General features: G+C 31.3%; 3 protein-coding genes across 3 annotated transcripts in view; 2 read left to right on the top strand and 1 right to left on the bottom strand.

Moving 5' to 3' along the window:
- The first annotated feature begins 1126 nt into the window (after positions 1-1126).
- LOC123718581 (alpha-mannosidase 2-like) lies at positions 1127-5761 on the top strand. Its single transcript, XM_045675216.1, has 6 exons — positions 1127-1199; positions 1274-1980; positions 2055-2147; positions 2314-2508; positions 2591-2702; positions 2963-5761. Exons 1-6 carry the CDS (start codon positions 1127-1129, stop codon positions 5614-5616), a joined length of 3834 nt encoding a protein of 1277 aa, XP_045531172.1. The 3' UTR covers positions 5617-5761.
- Positions 5762-6718: 957 nt separating this feature from the next.
- On the top strand, positions 6719-10832 carry LOC123718453 (ADP-ribosylation factor-like protein 5A). The gene is made up of 5 exons (XM_045674949.1): positions 6719-7074; positions 7240-7448; positions 8212-8337; positions 9920-10029; positions 10465-10832. Exons 1-5 carry the CDS (start codon positions 7029-7031, stop codon positions 10511-10513), a joined length of 540 nt encoding a protein of 179 aa, XP_045530905.1. The 5' UTR covers positions 6719-7028; the 3' UTR covers positions 10514-10832.
- Positions 10833-11322: 490 nt separating this feature from the next.
- LOC123718452 (alpha-mannosidase 2) overlaps positions 11323-25538 on the bottom strand; it is a 38165-nt gene continuing 23949 nt past the window's right edge. The window contains exons 3-8 of the mRNA XM_045674947.1: positions 21578-21642; positions 20270-20347; positions 18479-18571; positions 17225-17419; positions 16753-16864; positions 11323-16625 (exon numbers count right to left, since the gene is read on the bottom strand). Of these exons, the coding sequence (XP_045530903.1) occupies positions 13921-16625; positions 16753-16864; positions 17225-17419; positions 18479-18571; positions 20270-20347; positions 21578-21642 (3248 nt within the window). The 3' untranslated portion in view covers positions 11323-13920. The remainder of the gene's footprint in view (positions 16626-16752; positions 16865-17224; positions 17420-18478; positions 18572-20269; positions 20348-21577; positions 21643-25538) is intronic.

The raw sequence follows: 25538 nt of genomic DNA, 5'->3' as shown, positions 1-25538 counted from the left end.
ATATATTTTTTAAATTTAATGTATGTTTTTAAGTGGTTAAAAAATCTCTTAATTTTTATACTGAACTGCGCAAATTTATTTTTTCATTCAATTTTTTTTATATTTAAACAAAATCTAAGTTTTAGCATACTCGACTCGGAAACAAAGCAAAAATGTATGTTATTTTTCCTGTTAATTGTCACGCACACCTATTTCACAGAAAATATATAAAGTTCTTCTGTGGCGAGGATTCGTTGTCGCCTTTCATTTAATTCTAGGTACATAACGCATGACCTAGGCACGTATCTGGAACTTAGGTATTGATTATTGAGCACTCGTTACCCATAGCAACGTGGGCGTTTACCAACAGGAGGTCGGATTGCAAGGGGTGTGGGTGGAAACTGTTCAATGCAATAGTCAGTTTCATCTCGTTCGTCTTATCATACGGATATATTTAATAATGTCGTTCTTTTTTAGTTGGCCGTCAACTCCCGAGGAAGAAAACTTCCTAAATGCGATCCTCGAGTCTTTGATTAAATACACCGAGGATGGGGTTCGCTACCTTGACGCCGAGGCAATTGTAACGGTTGTGCATCGCATTTGGGCTTGACAAGGACTGATAACGGGTCCAATCAACTCTAACAACGCAGGCGGCAACAACAATAACAACAGTAACAACAGCGGCAGCAGCAACCACAACACGGATAATAGTGCCCCGGACTCGTCCAATGGACCTTCCACATCCAAGGGGGCCTCTTCAGCAAAATAATAATGGATTCTGTTTAGATATGCTTACTCTTCTTTCTCAGCTCTATTAGAAATATGTAACTGTTTGAATTAGATTCAAACTATTACTTCTGAAATATAAAGTTAAATGTGAAAAAGTGTTTTTTTTGCCCTTTGTAATGAATCGGAATTTGTACAGTGTCTTGTTTTGTTAACTATTATCAGTAAAGTTTAAAGGTAGTTATCTATTTAAAAAACCTAAATTAAAGTTATCAATAATGAGTGCTTTGACCATACTGAATACAAACAAAAAAGTAAAGACAATTGAAGTAATGTAATTCCTTGTTTATGAATAATAAATTAAACATCCTTCATTTATTAACATTGTAGTAACTTGCTTACAGTCCCACAAAGTGTAATAATGTGTAGAAGCACTTGGATAGTTGCGTTAATATTTCTTTTATTCATTCACAATAATATCTGCTATGAAAAAAGTAATTTGATTTTAATTTCATCAAAATAATGAGTTCAGTTTACAAGTTATTTAATTAATAAATACTCTTTGCAGCTCTGCGTAAGATTGTACGAAATCAATCCAAGATGATCCAGACACCATTCAGCGATAGCTTTTCGGGAAATAAGAGTCATTACCGCTTAAAGGATTCTTTAATGGTTCCAGGGTATACTCAGGTCAAAGCTATGGTGCATAAAAACATTCAAAGACCAAAAATCTCCGCTGTAATATCAACAGTAGAGATAGGCCACAATATTTTAAATAAACCGACGTTTTCACGGCTAAAAATAGGTAAATATAATGATCAAACTGAACAACGAATGACAAGGAATACAATATCTAATAGTACATATTCCGTTATACATAACACAAACGTTTTGTTCCCCGACCATAATCCGGAGACGGTTGTTAAAAATTTTACTCAGTCAGAAGAAGTACTTTTAGAAGAGATTAATAAGATACCAGCTGTTCCATTTTTTCAACCAAAAAATAAACAAGCTACTTTTAACGAAATATCTTCAATATATACTAATGATACTGCTGTAACTGCTGATATTCCAAATTCGTCCAATCATGATTCCGCTAGGATGATTGAACCTAATGAATATGCAAGTGATTTAGTTAATCATGTAATTTCTAAAGAAGAATTCATTGAATCAGATATTAATTACAATATCTCCCTATTAAGGACTTGTGCTAATTTACTAGTATCTAAAGTCGACATTAACGCCCAGGAAAAATTTCTTGAACTGGATGTTGAAGTGAGTTGATTATAATTTTCACCTTTGTTCTCTTTTACAGTATATATATACTGAATGTTATTTTTATTTTACAGCCACCATGGTTAAAAAATGAAAAATTTTGGAATAATATATACAATAATAGATATGAGTTTCTTATGAGAAATCCAGATTGGCCCTCTCTTAAGGTAACTATTATATAGAAATGCTTTTCTCTTAAGAAATAATGACATTGTCATTGAACATGCAAAGGGAATATAGCTGCTCACAGCCTAACTGCGAGGCTTATTTTTATTTCACTGTATTCATTATTTTCTCAATGTCTTATATTGTTTTTTTTTGTTAAATTTACAGGTTATTCTTATTCCTCGAACGCATGTTGACACAATATGGCTAAAATCTTTTGAAACGTCACACAATGAAAGTGTACAGAAAATTATTACAAATGTTATAAAAAAACTACAATTTTATCCAAATCTTACATTTACTTGGAATGAAGTCTCACACTTGAGTTACTGGTGGAAAAATGCATCACAAAAAAGACGTGTGGTAAGTATCAGATTTGTATTGTAATTCCCATTAGTTTCCACAATTTCTTCAATATTTAAACAGGTTATTATTTTTTTAATAGAGTCTGCGTCGGCTAATTAGGGAGGGACGGCTTGAAATCACAACAGGGGGTTGGGTGGAAACTGATGAAGCTACGTCGAGCTTATTTGGCATTTTACATCAATTTACAGAGGGTTAGTGTTCTATTATTGATATGTTTATTGTGTAATAATTGCACTTATATATAATCTATAACAGTAGAATTTTACTTAAATTTTCCATAGCAACATGTTTCATTGCCGATGGCACGTACTTAGGTACTTCTTTTCTATGTCCATGTACTGAAAGATACATACTGCTACGGGCATCGTCAAGGCCCGTCAGGTATTTTAGCTTCCATTGAGATCTTAAAGCAAACTTATTTACATATTTCATAAATATTTTTATTTTTCAGGGCATCAATGGTTGGACCAGTTTATAAAATATAAACCAAAGTTAGCTTGGCTCACAAATAGTGTGACTCACAGTCCCACTTTTCCATATATATTATCAGCGATTGGAATTTCAGAAATGGTTTTTACAAAACTCCACTTTGCTTTTGAAGAATATTTTGCTGAGTTTCAATATAGTGATTTTATCTGGCTGCAGAACTGGGACAACGATAAGCAGACTCAAACTGATATCAATTTATCACTGAACAAGATTGGAATTGATCGATATCCTAAGCATGCTGTACTAACACATTTTATACAATTTAACTCTGATGGATTTAAGGCTTGTGGTCCTGACAGTAAAATATGCGGCGAGGAATATAACTTCGCAAATAAGGTCACTGATGTTAACCCATATAACATTAAAGATAAGGCTGAATCGTTATTGCAGCAATACTCTAAAAGTGGTACACTATCTCCTCATAACATTATTATGGCTCCAATTGGAGGACCCCTGCATTTTGAAAGTCAAACAGAATTTGATTATCAATATAACAATTATTTAAATATTGCAGACTTTATCAATGTTAATCAAAATATTTACAAGGCTACAGTACAGTTTGGTACTCCTTCTGATTATTTTAAAACTGTTACTAAGAGGCACAAGACCTTTCCCACGTTATCTGGTGATTTTATGAACTTTGCTGAAATAAATAAAAAACGTCCAGCGTATTGGACAGGCTTTTTTACATCACGACCTATGGTAAAAATTCTGCTAAGGCGCCTTCAAGCTACATTGCGTTCCACAGAAATTTTATTCTCATTTACTTCTAGCTTAAATGCATTTAGAAGTTATAATAAATCAGAATTGATCAGTAAACTTATAGGGGTAAGAGAGAGTGTTGCTCGATTGCAGGATAGAAACGTTGTCAGTGGAACTTTGCCTTCAAAAATACTTAATTACTTGTACAATGTGATTTTGAAAACAGTGAAAGATTGTTGGTATATTCAAGAAGTTGCAGCTAGTCTACTCAGCACTAAACCAGATCAAAATGAAAAATATCTCACAAAATATGTATACAAAGAAGGAGAATTCATTTCTTCATTTAAATCAATTGAACCAGGAGATCAACTCTATGTTTTTAATTCGTTTACTCATGAAAGAACTGAAGTTGTTGAATTATTGACTCGACACACCAATATTCGTATGGTTGACCATAATAAAAAGGATGTGTCCATACAAATTAATCCTGTTTGGAAGTATAGTTCTACACAAAATGTCATAAGGATAAACAATCATTTTTTTAAAGTTGTTTTTGTAGTAATAGTACCTTCTATGACAATGAAGCTATATAAATTCAAGGAAGCATTTGATATATCAAATAGTTTACCTATAATTTACTGTACGTCATGTGTTGAGGATTCTATGAGCTCGACTAGTCCATTTAGTATTCAACCAATAGAACTAGGAGACATACAAATTGAAAATTATAAGTTAAGACTTATATTTGATGAATTTACTGGATTTTTAAAGAGTGTTATCGAAAAGGGAACCAGCAATGAAAAACAAGTTGTTATTAATTATGGAGCATTCAGAAGTTCCGATGTTAACTCGGGAATATATCTTTTTAATACGAATGTTACAAAACCAATTTACGATATATTAAAATTGTATAAATCAACAAATGATCTTAAATCTAAAATTATTATTATCGTTTCGGGTAATATTGTAACAGATTTTACGTCAATTTACGGGAATCTTTTGCAGCACAACATTAGAATATGTAATAGTATCAACAATCCACTATCAGGTGCAATACGAGTTGAAAGCAAAGTGGATTTTGATGTTTCACCAAATAATAGAGATTTAGAAATGTTTATGTTAGTGCAAACTGATATCGAAAATGGTAATCCGGCAGAATTACATATTGACAATAATGGTTTTCAGTTCACTTCACATAAATTTAATACTTCTCGCAGAATAGAGTCAAATATGTTTCCTTTAACAAACCTGGCCTTTATACAAGATGAAAAGAATAGACTATCTATCGTAACTGATCACGCTCACGGTGTAACCGCCTTACAGGAAGGGCAAATACTGGTGATGTTAGATAGAAGAGTATTATTTAATGATGGTCGTGGAGTTAATGAGGGTTTAGCTGACAATAGGGTCACTAACCACGTCCATTACATTTTGCTAGAGAACCTAGTGCATAAAGATGACCCATCGGATAATTTATCTACAAAATCAATACTTATTTTACCTAGTTTATTGGCAATTCAAACGGCGAATATTTTGACATATCCTTTAGATATTTTTTTCATCGACAAGCGCCATAGTGATTCCTGTCACTATGTTTTTCTTCCTTTATGTAGAAGTCCCTTTCCCTGCGATGTGTTTGTTCTTAATTTCAGAATGTTTTTAGGGATAAAGAGCTCTTCAGATTCTGCTCTTTTAACTTTACATAGGCAAGGTATTACGTGCCAAGTGGAAACCTCCGATTATTTTTACTGTAGCACAAACACGGGTTTTAACATAGAGAGAGTTTTTCAACACATACATTCAGCTTTTCACACTAATTTAGTTGGCACTACAAAGGGTATCCCTATCTCTGATATAAACAATAAAAATTTTCCTTCGATGGAATTGATGTCGTTGAAAATTAGTTTCAATTAATTTAGTGTATTTTTGTGTGTAATCAACTGATGTACCAAGTTATATATGTTTTTATTGTATATATATGAGTAGGTCGAAAACAGGTGGTGCTACAAAGATAAAAACTTTGTAACAATAGTATTGTAGTGCATTTGACGTTTGTGTTGTACAAAGTGTTACGTCAAGTTTTTCTTAATTAAATAACAAACTAAAAGTGTATTTTTATTTCTTACAAACAGAAATTCTACTTCGGAATATTAAATATATAAATAAAGGTCCCTAGCTGTATTTTGTACAAACAGACGTTTGTAAGTTCTGTTTTCGTCCAAAAATATTTTAAATGTTATATATAATAAGTAAATGTTTATATTTCTCCACTCCATTAGTTTTCACTTCTGATGTTCCACATTAGAATATATTTTAGTTAGTATCATTAGAAATCCAATATGTCCGTCACCACAAAATAGCGAACTTCGTTTTTTTATACCAATGTAGAAGACATTAGTGTGAAAATAAAGCACAATTCTATTAGAATATTAAATCCAATTTATATACCTTCAGCATCGAAAATATATATTAAATAATTTTATTATAAATTTGAAATATGAATAGCATCTGTAATATAGGTTTCATTTGAATTTGTTACAAAAGGTCATGGTAAAGGCAAAGGAAATTAAAACGTTTAGTGTATGTATAGATAAAGTTTAGAATACTGCATTGCGCTACGAAATTTTAAAAAAGTAAAACTTAAATCAAATTTCAAGTTAGGCATATATATTATCAAAATAAATTACTTAAAATGCCTGTTCGAGTACAGATATTCCACCCCAGTTGTATCCATGTAATGATTAAATATAGAATAAAAAATCTACATATAAAAAAGTTTTAATGAAATTAAGTAGTACAACTCAACTGTAAAATTGTGACGCGCCTCTATGTGCATAAACATTTGGCCGTGGCGCTGTCTACGTGGAGATGACATTACTCTTTTTTAGACGGATAAATTTAAGGTGTAGATTGTAAGATATAAAATTACATCTGTACACATACCGATTTTGTCAAAACGTAAACGTCTGTGGTAAATACTAAATAATGACTATACTACCATATAATTATATAATTTTTATAGCGATTACAGATATTTAGAATTAAAAATATATATTTCTATAGTCCCTTTTAAAAAAAGTGTTATGTGGTTACAAAAAGTAATGTTATTTAAATTTGTTGAATAATTTATACGTAATGCAATTCAATGTACAACTTGTTCAGTAAAGTGTTAGTGTATGTTGAAATACAAGTTGACGAACTACATATTTTTGGATCAATCATGATGAAATAATCCATTTCAAAGAATGTTTTATGTGTAGATGTTAATGATTGGTTTTCAAGAAAAACATAAATGCATCTAAATGTTATAACTTTTAACGCATAAAATGGGACTTCTTATATCGAAAATATGGAGCTTGTTTGGCAATGATGGTAAGTAAAAATGAAACATCAGTGACATTGGAGTGTGATAAAATAGCTAAAAATGTCTAAATTTTTAATTTCATATCAGATATGTGGAAAAATAATCTAGAACTTTGACAATACATGCATGGTATTTTTGTAAATTACTATTTGTCATAATTTGTATTTCCTCAGAGCATAAGCTGGTCTTAGTAGGTTTGGACAATGCGGGTAAAACCACTATACTCTATCAATTGCTGCTTGGTGAAGCTGTCCACACCAGACCTACTATTGGATCAAATGTCGAAGAGGTTGTTTGGAAGAATCTACGGTTTGTAATGTGGGACCTTGGAGGCCAACAAAGTTTGCGATCAGCTTGGAATACTTACTATACAAACAGTGAGGTACATTTGCAATTTTTTTACTTCTACTTAACAATCATTGTTATTCAGATTATGCCTTGCGAATCATGATGAAATTATGTGTATATAAATACATAAATAAAATGTGTTTTACATGCTTGGTACCTGATGTTGGTAGGTATGAAATATCATTTGTTGTATCAGTTGGTATTTGCGGAATAGCTGCCAAGCAAAATGCTTATCTATTTAGTACACTTCCTAGTGACAAAGGTTGTAAGTTATTAACATACTTAAGAAATTTTAGTAAAATTATTATTTATATCAAATTTATAAATATTTTTATTAAAATACCTTATACTGGGGAAGACAGTCATTTTTGCATCCAGTTTTATTTTTAAAAGCCTCACTCTTCGGTGCCCACCAGCCCAATGCTATTCTATTATTAAATATTGTTTTGATAGGTATCAATTTAAGCAACACAGATATATGCCAAGAGTTCTAACCATAAAAGCAGCCAAATCTAAATAAATTATACAATGCTTTAAAATTATAGTATGGTATCAATTAAGGCAACTGCAAATAAATAGAATAAATAACCTTTATTTATTCTATTTATACAATTTGATTATCATGTCATATCAATGTTAACTTCAGTCACATTATTCGTAAAGTAAATTTTGATTATAGTTTGTACTATATCTCGACTTTGAATCTGAGGATTAAAATAAATATTCTTAAAAAAAAATTTTGGAAAATGATATGTTTTTATCAATTATTCAGCATTATGTTTGAAATTTTTTTCCAGTTTGTCATAATGGTGATAGATTCCACTGATCGACAAAGATTGAGTATTAGTCGAGATGAACTCCATAGCATGCTTACACATGAGGAACTTAGTAAAGCATGTCTCCTTGTATTTGCCAATAAGCAGGTTAGTATTAAATTCTATTAAATAATAAAAAGCTGATTACTGGTAATATACTCTTGCTGTTTCATGCGAATATGAATCCATTTTAGACTAAGTTTTCTTGACAATCTGCAACATTGAAACATGATTATTTGATTTTACTCAAAACCAGTGTCTTTAGGACTTAACTGTTAAATAATTAGTACATAGATAAAAAAAAGCTTACAAACATTAAGCAATTTTGTCAGTTAGGTAAAACTTAATAAGTCATGAAAATGAAAGACTACTTACCAACAAATTTGTGTCTCTATCAAACATACTCATACAAATGAGACTTTATAATTTATGAAAAGAGTTGTGATGAAATGTATACTTCGTTAGATCTTAAAGTAATTAGTAGAGATATACAGAGGTCTTCAGAATTTCACTGAAATGTTCAAATTCTGTATACCGTATTATCAGTATACTTTATTACATAAATCAAATTTTTATATATATAAAAGCATAATATATGAAGTTATAAGTAGTGTACAAAAAATATGGTATCTATTTTTTAATTCATTATTGATTGGGAAAAAGCTTCTTCGCATTTTTTAAGAAATTTCAAAACATTTTTTAACATAGTTTAATTACATTTAACTAAAGTATGTAGGTACAGTTATCAGCTTTAAAAATGGTTCGGTTTCATTACGTCATAATAAAGAATCACAAATGAGTACAGGGTTCATTAGGTTTCTTTGAGTGAGTTCGAGAGGTACCCAAATATGGAGCTTTTTTGTGTACCCAGTTCTTTTCAAATGCGCCAAAATTGTTTTGTGGTCAATTCTCAGTCCTTCAGCTACGTCTTAACTACTGATATGCCGATCTTGTTCCACTTTTTCAAAAATGGCATCCATTTTATCCGTAATAAGGCGACCAGTGCGACGTGCATATTTGACATCAAAATTTCCAGATTAACGATTAACTAAATTCGTGCTACTCTCACAGACACTCCACTAGGTCCATAAATATAGCAAATTTTTTTTTCGCTGCTTGCGTTGCATTTTTACCTTTTTTGTAATAAAATTTTAAAATGTATCGAATTTCTTCATTAGATTGACTCTTCTTGACAGTATGAAAAAGAAATAAAAACACATTTTTTTCTAATTTCTGATCTTCATTAACTTTAAATGACACCAAAACCAGCCAGATACAGATAGTATAGCCAAAGAGATTTTATTACAAGTTCATACATACTATAATGTGGTAAGACTTTTTCCCCAACCTAATAGTTTTTGCTACTTGTTTCACTTGAATATCATAGTGTAGTTTAACACTAAATGAGAATAGATAAAACTCCACAACTACAGAACATATAGTACAAAGTACAAACCAGTTTGGTGTACTATAAGAAAATAATAAATGAAAAAAAAACTTGTTAAATAATTGGTATTAGTTTTTAAGGCCTCTCTTTAAGAAGAAGGTTCTCAATTAGAGCTAGAAAATCTAATACAGAGAAGGCAAGTCCAAATTTTACTATTTGGTTCCATTGCTGCACTTATTTGATAATATTGACTTATACTTATATGTAATAATATATTAATAATTGTGATTAATACTTTTTCAGGATGTCAAAGGTTCAATGACTGCGGCAGAAATATCACAGCAATTGGATTTGACATCAATAAAGCATCATCCCTGGCATATACAAGCTTGTTGTGCATTGACGGGTGAAGGGTAAGTAGTCTTGATTTTAATCATTATAAAATTCTCTAAACTCTTTTAACTTCAATATTGGTTATGGTGTAAGATCAGTAAAAGAAAGTATTTATTTAGCAGTAGATGTTTAAAATTTAAATCTATTGTTGATAATCAGACCACAACAAACAACTATATTAATTTAAATTAAAATGTTTAAAAAAAGCTTTATTTAGCTAAACTGAATAGATCCCAACCTGATTAGCATAAATGCTGATTTTATATTTTATTCTGTCATATATGTCATATGCATAAGATAATATGCTGTATAATAATAAATATAATATTCTGTAACAAGTAGAAAATAGAAAAAGTTATAGTGAAAGATATATATCATAGACCATACTTATCAGACTTGTGTTATCTCTCTACAAACCTAGTGATATTAATTAACAAAATCTTTATTATTAACAGGCTGCATCTTGGTCTAGAGTGGATTGCTAGTAGAATCAAGAAGAAATGACAAAAACTTGACAGAGTCTATCAATATTACTAATCTACTATGTACATCTTTATCTAATAATATTTTAATCTTGTTGGCACATCATTTGAATCCTAATTTTGTTAAAAATGTAGATCTACTGTATTCAGTAGTTTAAAAAAATGTTTTATAATTTTACTGGAAATCACAATTTTTTGCATTAATGTATGTCCTATTGTTATTCTAAAATCTTAAAATGTAAATGAAACAAAATATCATGTTCTGTTACTTTATTTAATAATTTGTAATATTGATGATCAAAATTATTGTACATTTTAACTTTTTTATGTACCACTTACAACCAAACATTGCACTATGAGAAAATATTAATTCTATTGTACATACAGTAATATTTGGTAAGAAATATGTGCCGAAGTATACAAAATCAATAAATTTAAACTATTTTGGTTTATATTTCTTTGACCAATTAAATAATCAAACCACAATGCATCACTTTCACAATCATGTTAAAATGAAACATGTAAACCTCGAAATATCCATATAATTTAACCATTGGTATACATAAAAAGACTGCCCAAAGTTACATAACAATGCTTCCTGTTTATATTATAATGAATTCGTAATTTAAATTTTCTTATATACAACAGAATTGAAATCGACGTAAAATATATGACGTGACGTACGTTAATTATTATTATAAAATTATTTTTTAATATAATGTATAAAAGATGATTAATTGTATAACTAAGATTGTGTTGTGTTATTTTAATAAGAAGCTCATCATAAATAATATCCTCGTTATATTAGACATTCTTAAAATTGCTATTACTAGAATTATGTATTGAAAAGTAATGTTTTTACGATTAGGTTATATTTTAATTTTAGAATTCTAATTATTAATGATAATTTTAATTAACAATAATTTTTGGTTTAATGGCTAAATCAATGGGAATAAACGTCATTTTGTAAACAAGTTTTTATTTTATTATACCATTCATACGCAAAATTTACAATCGAAATTATCTTCCTAGTCAGAATCTTAAAGTAATTTTTTATTTTCTAAATACGTATTGTGCCCCATTATTAAATAATATTATGAAAGGAATATGTAGTAATTGTACTCAATGTTAAAAGCATAATTTAAATACAATTAAATTGATTAAGTTGAGTCTTATTAACATGCGGGCTGAAACCAAGATAGAACTTACTACAATTAAGGTGATTTAGAAGTTGATTATAAACTGTATTCTGGATTAGCCTAACTATCTATTGTTATCAGCCTGCATTTTAATATCTTATACTATACACACAAAATTAATAAATAAACACTATTCAACAATATAATTGGATTAGTCCTTATTCTGACGTTAATAATAATGGATATCACACATATTAGCACACAAAATATATTAATATAACGTAAACGTAAAACTTACTGCTGCGTACAATATCTTCTACGAACGAATAAGACTAGATAAAATTACTACAGTCACATTCAGGATTTCTAAAATAAATTATTCATTTACATAATACGGTTAGTGTTAGGTATTAAATTGTATTTGTTTGTCACGTTGGAAAAATAATTTGATGAAGAAATTAATACTTTCATAAAAACTTAAAAGTTCTCGTATAGTTATAAAGTATATTTATTCGCTTCAAGTGATTAGCATGTTTAAATGCAGATGGTGTTTTAACAAATAAAATTTAATAAATAAACGCACAATGCCATCTACAGGAATATGTGGATATTAAAATAGTCGCAGATTACAAGATTTAATAAACTATTGGTCTGTGCGGGAAGCAAACCATGTGTGATTTGAGGTCGCTGTAGTGCTAACTTACCTTCTTCGTTACGTTAACAACACAGTACACTAGATATAATAAAACACTAAGGGTCTGTTTCACAATGTACGGATACGTTCCAAATTAGCTATGTATTTCTTATTGTAACTTAGGATATACACTATTGTTGCGTTTCACGACTGTTAGATAGCGCTGCGCTATTCGTCACATAAAGTCCATCATAAGTTATGAGTCCGATGAAACGCGAAGTTTCTTATTCGGAACTTTTATCTTCCAAATAATTTGTGTTGCATAGCTATTAGGTACTTTATCCATACATTGTGAAACAAAACCTAAGACTAACTTTTGTGAATAAATTAAATGACACGTAGCAAATAAGAATTATACTGTCCACAAGTTCGCACCGTCATGACGTCTATCCTTTCGCGCAGACTATTAATTGTTACTTTTTAATGATTTTATTCAAATTACATATTTAAACTGGTAAGACACGCGTATTATCTTTAGCGTGTATTACTGCCGTATTATACATCGAATACGTATTTAACGCACGGAAATTGACGATAAGTCTTGACTCTGAACTTACCTTAAAACCCAAAGAATTAACAAATCGTCAAATAAATAAACATAGTAGAGACGCTGATCTAAAATAACTATGATATGGTTATCTTTTTTACGCAATTTTCTACAACGAGAAATCGCTAGTAATGTTTAGCTAAAAAAATCACAACGAATCACTTACAAGAAGTTGAACCACAATAATGTGTCCCAACTAAACCTAAATATTTAAAAATATATTCAAAAAAATTGATACAAATAATTCATTGCTGTTAATAAATATAAATGCAGTATATAAAATTGTACATCTATGTTATTCTCAAGTGATAAAATGATGGAATTGACATTTTAAAATATGTTATTTGTATTTGAGATGTTAGCAGATATACCCCCCCCCCCCCCCATTAAAAAAACGAAATAAATCTAATTGCACTGTCAAACTCTGTAATGAGAAATTTGTATTTTTTAATTTTTTGCTTAAACTGATTTTTATGAATAAGGAATACTTTTGAAGTAACTGTTTCATACTGTTGCATCTTATTTTACTAATTCACTCGGAATAGAATAATTTCCGTCTGATAAATTGGAAAAATACTCGCTTTATATTCACTGAAAGTCAAACATTAAAATTATAACTAAATTATTATTAAAAAATCGCATCGTTTATAGTACTATACTATTTGGTCTTGAGGTAGATTTTTGTAGTAAATCGAGACATCACAAAATGTCAACAAAGTATATTAGTGCATAGATGAATTATGACGGACTCGGTACAATGGTGGTGTACTTTAACTCGGGTTAAAATATTACTGGGAATAAAGTTTCTACATGATTTCCAGTCAGTGTCGATTGCGCACCATTGATGATTATTCACCTCTTACAAATAAAATTAATAAAAGCATTCAAGACATACAAATATACTTAATTATTATGCATCTATAATTTACTAATAGATAAGCAACACTTATCGCGTCAACGTTTTCTACTATTACAGTTTTCAACGACATAAATGCGTCATTTTAAATGGCTAAACACCCATATATTACCCTATAAATGTCTCTACAGTTCTAAAATCGAATCCTATAAGTCTTAACTTCCATCGGATTTAAAGTGATGTTTGCTAAGCTAGTGAGATTTTCAAACGTTTTCATACCAGTCAAGCTCACTGACGCTAAAGCATTGACGTTTAACCCAACGAAATTTGTGTCGCCTGTAAAATGTGTACTTGGGTTTAACATTGAATCTCCGACATTGCAGCTGATGCCCGGTCTATGGATTATAAAAAAGCACGAATTGCTTGGAAATTGTTCTAACACTTCATCGGTGATTGTACGCAACGATACCAGATGGACACCAGGAGGGAAGTTTTCTAAAAACGTTTGACCTGACTTTACTTCAATATCCCCAACTTCGCTGGTATCTACTATGTAGGCATTGACAGGATAGTTAAGTGTTCTACTCAAGTAATCGGCTGTTCGTGAAGGTAATTCGTATATTGGAGACGTATCTGCGTGATTTTCATTAAATTGTCTTGAGTTTTGTGAATGTTTGTCTTTTTTAGTGATTTTTGGATTGATAGGCTCCAGTAAAAGCCAGTTAGAGAAAACTGTTAGTTTATTATCTACGACCCCTTCACCTATACCTCTAAAGTCGTCATACAAAGTTCGTCGATCTAACATTACTTCAAGTCTTCCCGGCTCGAAGGCTGCCGCACCTTGAGCGTGATTAGTAAGCAGTGTAAGGCGAGTCTCGTCATCTTGTATCCACGCCATTGTGGTTATAGGATAGTAGTTTGCTTCGATGCCTAGTTTGTCGACTTTAACCCTGCGTTGATACTGAAAACCATTTTGGTCTGTGTAAAATTCTGGTACTTCCCCATTCTGTAAGTTCGTCTGTATTCGCATGTACAATTCGGTGTCCCTATTCTTTGGTGGACTTTCAAAATCAACGACATTCTCAACGTAGATACCATGGGATAGAGCTGGATCGTCAACATTATATATTCTAACAGTATGAACTAAAAATGGTAAATACATTGTTGTAATTTCTGTGGAGACCGGTCCGGACACTATGACAACGTTTTCATCTTGAGATGTTCCTCTGCTGTAAGCTGTTAGAACATCTTTTTCGGGTGGATCAAAATCTGGCATGAATAAATATGCACCGGAATGTCGTTGTGCACTCTGATAAGCCCCAAATTGAATGTCCACAATATTTTTTTTTCTTATATCTTTTCTATATACTTGTCTTAAGAATCCAGAGTTCCGATCCACTAATAATTTCATTACATCATTCTCCAGTTGAATATTTCCAGGCAACATTTTTTCGATGACAAAATTGTTTTGTTTTTCAGAATCATATTTTTGTTCTGTACAGTTATTGCAAAAAACTGTACAATGATGCGATTTATTGGTGTGTTCCTCGAGTTTGTATGTCACAACACTCAGGGCGTCCAAATGGGCCACAAAGCTGACTTCGAAATTGACTTCACTAATTGTAAATCTTCCATTATCCAGCACATGAATGTTGGGTGTAATTTGATACTGCACATATTTTTTATTATGCGTATCATACACGCGAACACTTGTAGTATTGGATCGAAGAGTCACGACTTCAGTTCTTTTTTCAGCAAGTGGATTGAAAAGGACAACAATCTTCTTGTCTATTACTGAAATATGTAATTTTTTCGGTTGTTTACCGTAACTTTCCCATTCCAGTTCACTTTGAAGAATACTTTGAGTGTGAAGTTTACTGTCAGGTATCATTAGGGTGGTAAGCGCGGCTTCTTGTAAACGAATACAGTGATACAAACTAGTGAACAGTTTAGTTCCATAGTCATACATAACGCTGGCTCTTGAAGTACCTGTAATCGCATCGTGATGTTGAAAAAGACCAAGATTCCGTCGAGCGTATATCAATTGTTCATAGTACTTTTCGAGTTTTCGTTCTGATGATTCAAACATGTGTTTATTAGATTGTCGCAAGAAGTTTGAGACCAATGAAAATAAGAGTTCAGCGGTTCGTAGTTGGTGTTCGAATTGACGAGCTACTATTTTAATGTACGGCCTTGTCGTGTAATAGCCGGACCAGTATGCCGGCTTCCCTTCGCTGAATATATCTGAGTACACGAAAAAGTCCCCTCTTAATGTCGGTATATCATTAGTACGCTCTTTCACGGCGTTAAAGTAATCTAAGGGAGTTCCAAAGCTGACCTCAGCGTCAAACAGGTCTTTGTGTTTGTTAATATAGTTAAACATTTTCATATAGTTGACGTATTGTGCATCAAATTCAATACCGTACTCATACCTAAAGTCGTCTCCCAATGGTACCAGAACAACGTTGTGTTTTGTCAATGTCCCAATGCGATCGTATTCTTCCATGAGTGTTTTGGATTTGCTGTGAAGGTTATGTTCTGTAATGTCTTCATGTTTAGCGGTGTATTCGGAATACTCTCCAGGAATTTTTCTGAAATCAAAACTAAGACATATGGCTGGGTGTGGTCCACAGGTGCTTTTTATTGAGTAAATGTCAAAAGGTTGGTTGTGAACGATTAGGGAAGGCTTAGCGGATGAGAATCCCGGCATCCAGTGAAACTCCTCTATTTGCCTCTGGGCAAACCATTGCTTCCAGGCGTAGTGAATTCGTTGGATAATGGCGCCTTCTAAACCGCTTTTGTCAAGTAAGTAAGGTACAGTCGCTCCATGGCCAAATGGATCTATGGACCACCCAATTTTTGGAGTTACTCCGAGATTTGCTTTTACCCAGACGTGCCCTAAAAGTAATTAACACATAATAAATTACATATACATTTTTAAAAGCCTTTTCTCACCCCTGATTTTCATCTAGACAAATTATTAGAAAAATCTGTTATTATAATGATTAAAAGTCTTAAAATTTACCTTCTATAAACTGGTCAATTAGAGAATAGATATGTGTACAGGCTTCATCGGGCATTACCCATCCTCCCGTAGTTATTTCAAGGCGACCTTCTTTCACCAACTTCTTAAGAGCCTGCAAATATAACATAATAAATAAAAGTCTCACGACTATGAGCTAATACAATAACGATGACATAAGATTTCTCATGACCGCACAATGCGTTTCCCAATCCTTTTTAAACGAAAGTAAAACTTTTTATTGGTTTTTACACCTCTGCCTAAGTACATTATCGACAATCAATTCTCGGTCTTTGACAACGCGCTGGGATTAGTTTTAGATAAGATTTAAAAATAATTTACAAAATTTAATTTCAATTCCAAATGCACATAAGGAGCGTTCGAAGAAAAGTACTTCACACAGAATTATACACAGTATTGTTGCTATAATAGAGTTATATAAATAAAAAAATCCTAAAGTAATAAAAACTCTTACCTTTTGTTTAACAGGATGAGACCTCTCCCACCAGGCGTTTAAGAAAGAAATCTCCGTCCAAATAAAAGTCATATTCGGGTATTGGTTCAATTTCATGACTATGTTGTCAATTATATTTTTAGTTTTCGTTTCAAAGTATTGTTCGAACGTCTTCAGCCAGCCAGGATCATTATGAGAATGCGGTACAACGATAACCTGAAATTCGACACTTATATGGTATCGGCCGTATTGCTACCATAATTCAAAACGGACACAGAGATTAAAAGAAACATTTCGAATCCACTTCCTGCCCTTTGAATTCAAATTGCTAAGGTTTTTAAATTCAATCTTTCCTAGATTGAATTTAAAATCAAAAAGGAAATATAGGTTTAACTTAATCCATCAAAATAAAGTTTAATCGTAAATTAACTAAGAAATTCTCATTTACTTTATCAACGTTATGCTCTGAATATTACCTTCCAGGAGCGCTACATAGTACGCCAATTACAATACGTTTTTGACATATGACATTATGTCGATAACGTAAGAATGATCTTACGCGAAGTCTCGACATTGGAACTTACCCAAGTAACGTGTACGTGTAACTTATCAGTCAACTCTTATATCATTATGTTACAAATAAATAAACGCTAGCAATTATTAACAACAAATTTCTGAAGCGGCATTCCAATAAAATAGAAATAGAATGACGTTGAAACTATATTGAATAAAACACGACGAAGCGGAGGTCTTCGGGAAATCTACCCTAGAGTGCATCGATAACACAATTACTAACTTAAGGCAATGCAGCTTCTACAACATGATTGGAATTTATGTCAATTTTGACGCAGATGTAACGTATGAATTGAATTTAAAACTTAAGTGTAATTTTTTAACGTAAATGGAATTTGAAAACTGACGGTAAATCTATTGAATAAAATCTCTCCGTTCATGTTCTTAAAAGATTAAAACGGTATCCATGGTGTTTATCTTCGTTCGAGTCTTTTTTAAACATCTACTTGGCTTAAGTTATTTTATTAAAAAGGCTTTGAGTATTACTTCTGAGAAATATAGTCTTAAATCATTTGAAACATCCATTTTAAATGTATACAATTCTTGGCCTATGTAAATGATGATCGAAAGTATTTCCTACAATTAATTGACCGTTTCTATGGCTACATCTACCCGTAGGTACATCCTCAAATTCAATATAAATTCCCTAAAAGATTAATAATGACTACAATGAATAACCATCGAGTTTTATTTATATATTACCTTCAACTTAGGACGGCGACTGTCGTTTTTATTATTCTCGTATCTCTCTTCAAAACTACGGTCCCAGAACTCTTTTGTACGTAACCAGTTTGGCTGAAAAATAGTGTTATAAGTTATATATTATATATATCAAGGGATTATATTTAAAGGGAAATTGAAACGGAAAATATAGGATTTAGGGACTTTGTTTTGCTATACCGGATTCGACGATTTTATCCAGAAAGTAAAATTGTGTATCCGTATCACGTAAAAATTATAATTAAAAATATAATTGGGAAATATAGTTAGGATAGTTTACTTTTTACAAAACCTTGGTTCATTCATAAATCATTTCCTCTCTTTTTGCATAAATACTCCACGGGAATAGCTAATGCAATATCATTCTCATACATTTTAAATGAAACGGCTCCAAACGTATGTTCCTTACAGAAGCGGTTTTTTTTAATAAAACCCGTTCTTCCTATATCAAATAGTAATATAGTTTTGTTATACATAACAGAGGTATTTTCTGATTCTATTTAATAAATACAAAAGATTTGCTTTGCTTGTAGCTTTGTTTGCTTTGTAGCGGTAATGAATGATAGGACTGAACAACTATAAACAACGTAAAATTAGCACCAGTATTGGCCTGTATTAAAACTTTGAATATTCGTATGAATACTACATTAAATATTTACACAAATCAGTACAACACACGTGTTGTACTTGGAGGAACTGTTTATATTCCCGGCAAATATATACTAGCGAGCTGAAACAAACTTCAAAACTGCATTCAGGATTCAACATAGAAAACATATACAATAAAAGCTATAGAATATAATTATCATTTGAATTATGGTTATTTCATTTACATTTTTATCAATGAACGCATACTGAATATTCTAAACAAATTACTCTGAAATACTTTTATGCAGCGTATTTCATTCACGAAGGTTTAACTCGTTTCAGTCTTAATACACGATGTGTCAAGAGCAGATTTTGTTTGAAAAATCTGCTTTCATTTTAGGTACTAAGCTTTTAGGATTTCTTTCCTTTAAGTCTCGCTGAGTGAAGGTACTAATTAACTACGGCCACTTTGTTTTTTTTATTATCTTTATCTTATGTTTTGGCTTCAATACAACAACATTTTATCTCAAGATAAAAAGTGTACACAGTGTATCCATCCATCTAAACTACAATATGATTGTTTCCCCAACCATCAAAGCAGCACATTCCGATGTCAACACATTCAATACATAGTGATAAAGGAATTTATTGCAAAATTGTTACAGATCCTTACATTCATGATATTTTACTGTTTCATTTATGTTTTATTACATAAAAGGTTAGTTAAATAGACACTCAACTTTCAACTTGAAAGTTCTGAATCGAGTATGTTATAAAGGTATGGCAAACATTTTGACCAATACCGTGCCCGCGATCTCCTAGCTACACAAAGTTAGTTTGTTTAGGAAATTGTATCGTTGTCAATAACAGGTGGCACTGCACAATTCGGACAATTGAAAAAACAAATAGATTTACATACAATATTTGCAAAGCTATTTTTACAAACTATATTAATGTTTATCCAAACAAATAACTAATTCATTACAAGCATTTAATTTGGAACAAAATTTACATAATTTGGTTTCATTGAATTGTTTGGACAAAAATAACTCTACAACAAAATAATCAAAAACCAAACGCGCATTTAAGATAACTTTAATATCTAGTGTAAATTTGATTATAAATGTGACAAAAAATATTTGTGTGATAAAGCTGATATACAGGAAAATTTAGAATATACTATACCTGAAACTCAAATGATGGGAAAATGGAAACTGTATCAATCTCCGCCACGCTCTCGCGGACCACCGGACATTGTGGCAACTGAAAATAAATATTTTTCATTTCTCCATTGTTAGTTTCGCTTTAGCCACAGTCCTATGTGGTAAGCATGAATGTCTCTGATTCATTTTCTCCGGACTTCACTTAAATGCTGACTAATTGTGTTATTTAAATAAAGCATTTTTCTCTTAAATTTTCAATTATAAATGTCTAAAAAGTGTGTTTCCAAGCCCATGGGGTCACAGACCGTTTTATTTGTGAGCTTTTTGCCGGTAGCGAAAAATCCTATAAACTTTGTCACAAACCCACTTCAAGCAAAAACGTATCGGCAGTCTAAATTAACGCATTTTGAAACGTAAGTGATGGCTGTCGTAAATTTATAGCAACTTAACTGTTTAAATGTTGGAAATGAAAAACAAAGTGAAAGATCGAAATTTATACGAGATTCCATTCGAGATACCGATTTCCATATAAGAGGAAATTATTTTTAAAGTGCATAATGTATCAGATGTATCAGTATTACAGTTGTTTATGAGTATGGAAATATAATTTAAACAAGAATTTGGAAATTACCGGGTTAAAATAAGCTTCTTTACTAATTGTAACATTAAAGAATAAAACTATCCCAACATTACTACAATTAAAGTTTTATGATACCTTTGCAACATATGTGCTTAGAATGCTAATCTACATATGAAAGCTTTAATATCCAATGTCTAATACCAACAAAATCACTGAATCTATAAATAATAATAATAATGGCGACAACGTTATTATGTCAAATAAAATCTAAAAAACAAGAAGTCCTATTTAATTATAATAAAAAACACTTTTGTATGTAATTAAGTTGTAATTAAAAACTACGTAAACAAATCTTATAATATCTGGCAAATTTATTTTTAATTTAGTCGTGTCAATTAAGAGAATTCCTTTTATGATAATAATAATTGAATTTATCTTCAATAGAATGAATTGATTTGATTATTGATAGATGTATAACCGAGTAACTGACACGCAGTTCTAGAGCTTTCGTGAAACATTTCAGTTCGTATCCTGCAGTGTTTACACTAATACTTCTAAAAGGAATCGCCGAGTGATTTGATACTTAATCATTAGGATCTGGGCAACAGATGGGGTACATATGTGTAGGATAAAAAATAAACTTTATAATAGATTAGTTATATCTAAAACTGGGTTACTGTTATCTTGCGGCAGTTTCTGTTGAAAGATCGTTGGCTATCGAAAAGTGCATAAAAAAGATCCAAAACTTACTTTTACAGAGTCTTGACCACGGATACGTTTTAGATGGATGACCTTTTCACTGCTTATAGTGTTACCTAAAACAAAAATACATTTCAATAATTAGCAAAACAAGACAAGTTATCGCAAAAATGTTTCATTTTTCTATACACGATTATTTTTTTACAGATACAATTTAATGAAATAAAGCTGTAACTCGAGCAGATACAAGAGTGTTGGTTTAGTGGTTTCAGCGTGCGATTCTCATCCCTGGTCGTAGGTTCGATCCCCGGCTATGGACCAATGGACTTTCTTATGTGCACATTCTCACGAACAGTGAAATAAAACATCGTGCGGAAAGCGGCTTGTCTTAGATCTAAAAAGGCGACAGCGTGTGTCACGCACAGGAGGTCGATCATTTACTTGTCTGTTAAATCACAAAACAGATACAGAAATCTAGGCCCAGATTTTAAAAAAATATTTTAACGCAGCGACTCTCAGGCAACCCGATTGATGATAATGTATAACGAACTTTTAATTTATTTATTATTGTGATTGTACATATGGACATATTATGTCGCATATGTATGTTGCCTACTAGAGATGCTGTTGACGAATCACAATCAAACGGAACACGCTATCATTTCATCTTTTACTTTCATCCCATGGAACCGGATTTTTTTAATGAAATTGTTATTATTGAAAGAAAAGTATTGTTATTATTATTAATAACTATCCTACACAATAACATACTTTTATACATTCGTGTAAACAAGTTAATTATGATATTCAATATCAATTTCACCAATTACGATATCAAATATTATACAAATTTTGTTTGTTTAAACCAATAATAATAAACGCTTTATTTATTAATTAAAACATGCCACAGCTGAAACTTACAAGACTCCAACATCTCGCCTGGGATCGTAACGTCCGAATTAACAATTTAATATTTTAAATATTGTTACGAAGTTTGACTGAAATGTTTCTCGATTTTTTCAACAGTTAGAGACGTTTTCAGCAAGCTGAAAAGTCCTGACCGTTTCAATCGTTAGACTAGAAAACTGTAATTTGCATAATGTTACCCTTGTTTTCAGGAGGCTAAATCATTGTTTCAGACAGTTTCAGATCAAGTGACCATACTCAGTGTATTTCTGCGCGTAATTTGCTTCTTTTTAATGTAAACAAATTCCTCTTTGATTTATTTATAAATAAACCCTTGATCTGTGTCGTTTTATATCCGATCCCCGAGATCGTAACAATTTAGCATAGAATAACTAGCATATATATTTCGTATGCGAATATAAATCTCGTTATTTTTAACAGCTTCCATAGAGGTTTTAGTGTTATCGGATTTTATGCAAATGTTACAATTATTGAGCTGGTGATGCCAGAGCACGTAATCGATTCTCAAAATTTAATTTTAACGGTCTATTCGCATCAATCAAATGCATTAGCTCTATTTAACGATTGTTTCGTAATAGTTTACATCAATATCGAATTCTAAATGAAACTATCGTATATTATTATATATAATGCCGATATTTGACAGCACGATTGCCTCGGTTTTTATTTATGGGCTGTTCACGCGGGCTCCAATTGTAACTAAATGCTCAGACATATAGTGGATTAGACCATGAGCTTTTTAAAAAATCCATTTCATCCAATCCTTTGAGATGTTGAAAGACTTTAGGTTCCTTCATTTAATAGCATTTTTTCGTACACGTATGACCTCATATAAACTGAAACGTATTGGAATGGCAAGACCGAAAGAAGGATAATTTTGTTTGTGGTTTCTATGTAAGTTTTGAAATATACCTGTCAAACGACATATCGAATCTATAATAATATCTAAAATATATTTTAAATAATTCATAAATCACAATAATCTATTATGTTTTATATAATCATTTAATATAAAAATATTATTTTGCTATGTTTTAAACGTAGTTTTCTGGGGCTATGATAGTCAAGTTTTGATAGCACTTATTCAAGAAATATATAAGATAAACTTACTTCAAGAAGTTTGTCAAGTTAAATTTAAGCTGTAAAGAAACTAACCAAATTTATTGAATAAAAAGAAAATAATGTTATATTAAAGTTACTTATGATTTACGAATTATGTAAGTGGTTTTACAAAGGGTTCTATATCAAGAATTCACTTGATTGAATATTTATAAATATCTTATATTCAATAAATATATTGAATAGTCTTGGTATTGTTGACGATATTCGTTTCACAAAAAAATACGTATATCGAAGTGAATTCTTGAAATAGAACCCTTTACAAAACAACTTACGTAACTCGTAAATCATGAGTAACTTTAATATTTATTTTTTTATATAAAATAGGGGCAAACGGGCAGGAGGCTCATCTGATGTTAAGTGATACCGCCGCCCATGGACACTCTCAATGCCAGAGGGCTCGCGAGTGCGTTGCCGGCCTTTTAAGAATTTGTAAGCTCTTTTCTTGAAGGACCCTAAGTCGAATTGGTTCGGAAATACTTCAGTGGGCAGCTGGTTCCACATAGCGGTAGTGCGCGGCAAAAATTGCCTTGAAAAACGCTCAGTCGTGGAAAGTCGGACGACGAGGTGATACGGGTGGAATTTTGTATTCTGCCTCGAGGTCCGATGATGAAACTCAACATATTTTCATTATTGAACAAATTTGGTTGGTTACTTTAAAGCTTAAATTTAACTTGACAAACTTCTTGAATTGAGAGAAATATTGGCGAATAAGAGCCCCAAATGAAATATATAAATATATGTTTCTACCCAAATGAACATTGTCGGAAGCCATCTTTTTTTATCCTGATAACGTCATCCTAACTGAATAAATACTGTTAGAATATTTTTAATGGCTTATTATTTCCACATTATCAATGTGAAAAATAGCTATGTTTATTTAAAGAAACAAAACAGCAGAGGAGATAATACAACATAAACAAAATAAAAAGGAATATTTTATTTATGCTAAATACTATATAGCATTCTTATTTATTACAGACTGACGAACCAGGCTATTTTTTGTTGTTTTTACTATATTGATTCCTGAAGAAGGTGTTTTAATTATTTATGCCCCATTTTAAAACACGGAACTATCATTGGAGAAGTCGCCAATACCTTTGATAAAATTACACGAAGTCAACGCTGGCGGAAGCTGGTTAATAAAATAATAATATTATAGGGAATAAGGTTTTGTTATGTTTGTTATAGCAAACCCAATTTATTAATTGTAGACAATACCAAACATTATGTGAAGCTGTGTGTTCTTCTATCTATAGCAAATTATAAACTCGACATCTTTCATCTCATTAAGTCGGTATAACGGGACGTCATCTTCTTTCTTACCTGCTTCGATATTTTAATAGTTTCTTCATAAACACTCTTCCGAAACTCAAAATTACCCAAAATAAAACTCTTCAATATCTTATATATAAAAATGATAATGATTTTAATATATTAGACATTATATATCTTATTAATCTTACTTTATGAACTAGTTTTAAGTGAAATAAATGTTATATCTTAACGATTATTTGGATAGTTCGATGCAAAAAAGTTTAACAAAAAGTATATTTTTTTAGAATCGCTTATTCGGTCATAGTTTGAAACGGTAAATTTTTGGTTCAATCACGAGTACAAATTTTCATAAAAATTTAATCAACGAAATCTCATTACAGCTGAGGTCAGGAAACATAAACTGTCTAGTTTATTCGATGTCTTAGTATGAATAAGCGATGCATCTCAGTTGCAGGTTGTCAATAGGGTCGCAATAAGAGTTCATGAAATACTCCCCAGGAGTCAGCGACGAATCGAGTAGGTACATTCGTTAAAATCCTTTCTGTGAAAAGTGGAAATCTCGACTTGCTCAATCATAACTCGAAGATCCGGTAACCAAGACACCAATTTAGCTAATAAGAGGAATTATTTTCACCTGTAGTACCTTAAATCTTGAAATATAAATCTCATAACGGCAGTGCACCAGTGA

The sequence above is a fragment of the Pieris brassicae genome, chromosome Z, assembly GCF_905147105.1.
Source record: "Pieris brassicae chromosome Z, ilPieBrab1.1, whole genome shotgun sequence".
In the NCBI taxonomy this organism is placed as follows: domain Eukaryota; kingdom Metazoa; phylum Arthropoda; class Insecta; order Lepidoptera; family Pieridae; genus Pieris; species Pieris brassicae.
This window is presented reverse-complemented; position numbering and strand designations above follow the sequence as displayed.

Coding starts and splice junctions, on each gene's coding strand:
- LOC123718581 (XM_045675216.1), top strand. CDS start 1,127: ATGTGTAGAAGCACTTGGATAGTTGCGTTAATATTTCTTTTATTCATT. Junction 1,981..2,054: donor TTCTTGAACTGGATGTTGAA/GTGAGTTGATTA, acceptor TTTATTTTACAG/CCACCATGGTTAAAAAATGA. Junction 2,509..2,590: donor CATCACAAAAAAGACGTGTG/GTAAGTATCAGA, acceptor TTTTTTTAATAG/AGTCTGCGTCGGCTAATTAG.
- LOC123718453 (XM_045674949.1), top strand. CDS start 7,029: ATGGGACTTCTTATATCGAAAATATGGAGCTTGTTTGGCAATGATG. Junction 8,338..9,919: donor TTGTATTTGCCAATAAGCAG/GTTAGTATTAAA, acceptor ATACTTTTTCAG/GATGTCAAAGGTTCAATGAC. Junction 10,030..10,464: donor TGTGCATTGACGGGTGAAGG/GTAAGTAGTCTT, acceptor TATTATTAACAG/GCTGCATCTTGGTCTAGAGT.